The sequence below is a fragment of the Lathyrus oleraceus genome, chromosome 4 (genome assembly GCF_024323335.1).
Source record: "Lathyrus oleraceus cultivar Zhongwan6 chromosome 4, CAAS_Psat_ZW6_1.0, whole genome shotgun sequence".
In the NCBI taxonomy this organism is placed as follows: domain Eukaryota; kingdom Viridiplantae; phylum Streptophyta; class Magnoliopsida; order Fabales; family Fabaceae; genus Lathyrus; species Lathyrus oleraceus.
The window spans coordinates 241,422,701-241,426,842 of record NC_066582.1 but is presented as its reverse complement, the minus strand read 5'-3'; the positions used below and the strand labels follow the sequence as shown (position 1 = coordinate 241,426,842).

The 4,142-nt window shown below is 37.3% G+C and overlaps 1 protein-coding gene across 1 annotated transcript; it reads right to left on the bottom strand.

The window, feature by feature from the left end:
• Positions 1-2,320: 2,320 nt before the first annotated feature.
• LOC127136859 (uncharacterized) lies at positions 2,321-3,753 on the bottom strand. The gene is made up of 4 exons (XM_051063374.1): positions 3,474-3,753; positions 3,020-3,272; positions 2,878-2,977; positions 2,321-2,794 (listed from the first exon to the last, which is right to left on the bottom strand). Exons 1-4 carry the CDS (start codon positions 3,751-3,753, stop codon positions 2,321-2,323), a joined length of 1,107 nt encoding a protein of 368 aa, XP_050919331.1.
• Between the last annotated feature and the right edge of the window lie 389 nt (positions 3,754-4,142).

Sequence of the window (4,142 nt, the reverse complement as noted above, 5' to 3'; positions counted from 1 at the left end):
TCAAGATGCAAAACCCTAGTTGCTAGGTACTTGAGGCCTTGGAGGTTGCATCTTGGTGTTCATTCCATACCAAACCCTAATCATTGATCTTTAGGTTTGTAAATATTGTGGCTTGCTTTGAGGATGATGTAGACCCTAGTGTGGCTCAGGGCATTGGTGCATTGCTTGTATAGGTTACTTCTTGGTTTGAGGCCGCTGGTTGTTTCTTGGCTTTGAGCTTTGACCTAGTTGGAACTGAAATTCTAGCAAGAAGATCCTTGGGGTTGTACATGATGTCACAACCTCAAGGTTTGCACATTATCACACCACAAACAATAGCCGAATAAGTATAATAGTATAACAGTAAATAACACAACCAGTTGTTAACCCAGTTTGGTGCAACATCACCTATATCTGGGGGCTACCAAGCCAGGAAGAAAATCCACTATCACATAATTAGTTTGAAGTCCTGAACAACCCTAGGTTTACAAACTTCTCACCTAATCTCTACTTGTGTACATTTCTATCTAGGACACACCTAGATATGATACCCCTCTCACTTCCCTTAACCACACGATAACTATCAACAGAAAAATACATTCTGCTCTTGCTTAAAAGCTTCTGAGGTATTGTTAGTTACAACTCAATACACCAGGTCCAATTCAAGTATCAATGTGATACTCGAATGGCTCACACAAAGCACACACGCGAAACCCTAATGATAAAAAAAATATTGCATTGCTTCGATACATTCTTAGTTTTAGAACTCCTTTATAAATAGCAGTTAAAGAGCATGGGCTTCGGTATTGATTTGCAATAGATCCAAGATCTCTGCACAATATCCTAAAGATATGATTTCAATCAAATCAGATGTTTCTCAAAATTTCTTGACATTGTTACTTCGTAAGCATGTCAAGATACAATATTCTTCAGGTACAAGGAAAATGCTCAATAATTTACTAACTAAATCTTCAAATAATATTTATATAAATCATAAAAGAGATTGAATCTCACAAACAACTTAAGCTCGGTTACGCTGAATGTTGAACCAACATGTTAGGATATCTTGTTCAACATCTGTTAAATATACTTATTTTTCCAAAATGCAGCCAATCACAAAATGACATACCTATTAATCTCCCCATTTGGCAAACTTTGGCTAAAACAATCTTTGCAATGGTCAATGATAAGAGGGATAGAAACAAGAAAATACATCAACAAGAAAACTTACGACATCCTTTTTCACACAGTCGCATGGGCAAGCGCAACAAACAATAGGCCTCATACTGTATACCATACCAGAAAAGAATAGCACACCAGAAAAACATTTTCTTTGCCTTTTTAGACAGGATGTCAGGACATTATTCCTAACATCAAGAACACAAGAATCAAGCGCTCCCCCTGAGTATTAGAACCACGGGCTGAGTTACCCTAAGGGTTACTCCCCCTCTATACCTACACAAGCTCCCCCTCTATACCTACACAAGCTCCCCCTTAAAGAGTAAGAGGGACAAGAAGCAGAGCACACATTCTTCATACCTACTCCCCATTTTTAGCCATAAAGTTGACAAATAAACCATATTAACCAAACCATCACTGTAAGTCACTTATAAACCAAATCATAAGGTTATGAGAGTTTACAAACTAAGGAGAACTTATAAAGTGCACAAAATATAATCCATGGCACAACCCATAAAAGAAACAAAATCAGAATCAACACACAAAATATCTAGAGAACATTAATCTTCATCACTGATGGTATCATCTTCCTCATCACTTGCATGAATCCTGTCTTCATTTTCTTCTTCTGCATTTGTTCCATCATTTTTCAAACCTCCTTCTTCTTCAGACAGAGCCTTAATCAGCATTTCAATTTTTCTCTTCCTTTCAGTAAAACTTTTTATAATTTCATTCAAGGTCTTACAAGCGTCTTTCAGCTCAGTTAGGATACCTATTCTATCAGTAGACCTTGAAGGAGTTTGTCCATATGTCATGATAATATTTGGGACATGTTTCCCAGTGAACAACCTATAATACAATGAGAGAGAAGGGTCCCTTTTGCATGTACTATCAAAATTGATTGGTAATTGGGGTGTTGACTCAGGATAACCCCACATATCAAAGAAGGAAAAACTATTGGCATTTTCACAACATAAGAGGCTGTATGCTTCATAGTCTGATAAAAAACATAAGAACCAAAATCAAAATTTAACTTGGTCCCAACATTATAGATGAACTTACCTAGCCCAATAGCTATACTGGAGGTGTGATTGGTTGGCACCCAATTTGCATCTCCAATTCAATGAAGAACAACATACTTGACACTCAAGGCACTAGCAGACTATTTCCCCTTCCTTGGCCATTCCTTCACTTGCTTAGCAGTAATCTCCCTGCAGATGACATTGTTAGAGACTTCAATTTTAGCTTGTTCTTCTTCATTTATTCCCAAGAACATGTTAATTATTTTAGGAGAAAAATTCACATGTCTTTCTCTGATATACACTTTTCTGAATTCCCTTCTCCTTTTGTTATCACACTCCTTGGAGATGTTCACAATAAACTCTTTTACAAGCATTTCATAGCACTTGCCAAAGCTTGTTACAGTTTTTATTAAACCAGCTTCTTGAATCAGACTCAACACCTCTTTACATTCAAAAGCATCCTTCCCCAATTCCCTTTCCAGTGCTAACCTTCTTTGATAAACAAATTTCCATTTTTCAACAGAGTGAAAAGAAATGTTGTCAAGTGGAACTTCAGAAATATTAGCTGGTATCTTCTTCCCAGGGGCTTGCTTTCTAGAAGTAGAGATGATGTCCTAAACATATGTTCGACATCATGATTAGATTCACTAGATTCAGAGGGAACTTCCTTCCTTTTTATGGATTTATTCTTAGATACATGAGTCACCACCTTGCTCCATTTTTTAGTGGGATCAATACTAGTTTTGTTCTTGACAGATTTGGAGGGAGTGCTGGAGGAGCCAACAAGTTGGCCTTTTCTGTTCTTCAATATTTTAGCAATTCCAAGAGCTAGTCTTTACCCAATAGGAATATCATCAGAGTCCAGTTCCTCAATGTTAACAATTTCAGTGGGTTGACCAACATGGTTTTTATCTTTGTTACCTAGCTCATTAGTCATATCTTCAGACCTTTCTTTATCTTGCGATTTTTCAGGAGACAGAGTGGGTGCATCCACATCAAGTTTGTCTTTGGGGTTCTCAATATTGTTATCTGGTTGGGCCAAGGATGTGGAGACATCAAGCACAAGATTTATCTTGGGATTAATCCCTAAGACTTGAGAGATCAACACACAGATATTCTTATCAACATCGTGTCAGTCAGCAACGATCATGCTATATTTACTCAAGATAGTAATAGATTTAGGTTTATTGATGGTTTCAGAAGCTTCAACATTTTCCATAACATTTTTCACAGCGGGAAAATATTTAGACACGTAAACATTAGGTTAAATGCTGATGGGATCGAGATACATACTAGTCATGGACATGGGTTTCTTCACAATAGTTAGGGGTTTAGGATCATTCATATTTCTAGCAGTTATTGAGGGAATGGATGAGGTACTTACTTTAGTAGGCTTGCCTTTCCTTGAAGATGAAGTTCTAGCCTTTCTCATGGGAGTTGCATGGACATGAACGATCGAGAGGGGAACAACATCAGTAATGACATCAAAGAGATCTATCTCAGTGCCAATACTTTTAGGGTTTGATTTCTCTTTGGAGGATTTGCTTGGAATGGAGATAGAAGTTTGTGACATTTTGGAATGTTTTGGTAGAGAGGAGATGGAGAGATGAAGATGTCTGATAACAAGTTTGAGAGAGAGAATGCAGAGGTTAGCGCGAAGGTGGCTAGGGTGCAGTGTTGGGAAAATAAGAAAAGTTGTAATTATGGACTTTGAGTTTTGTACAAAGTTAAGTGGAGGGAATAGAAAATTTTATTTCCATTTATTCCCTTCATTAATTGCTATAATTCTTCAAGCATGCAAATGCCAGATTCGCCCCTCAATTTTTCAAATTGATTTGCATCTAACGCTTTGGTAAAAATGTATGTCAATTGCTTCTCAGTAGTTACAGGCTCAAGAGTGACAATCTTGTCTTCCACCAGATCCCTAATGAAGTGATAAAGGATATTAATGTGCTTAGTTCT

What these genes read in the sequence shown, in the direction of transcription:
- LOC127136859 (XM_051063374.1), bottom strand. Translation starts at nt 3,753, where the DNA reads ATGTCACAAACTTCTATCTCCATTCCAAGCAAATCCTCCAAAGAGAAA. An exon ending in TCTGATGATATTCCTATTGG is followed by an intron (nt 2,978 to 3,019) that starts GTAAAGACTAGC and finishes ATTGAAGAACAG; the next exon opens with AAAAGGCCAACTTGTTGGCT. An exon ending in GGAGCAAGGTGGTGACTCAT is followed by an intron (nt 2,795 to 2,877) that starts GTATCTAAGAAT and finishes ACATATGTTTAG; the next exon opens with GACATCATCTCTACTTCTAG.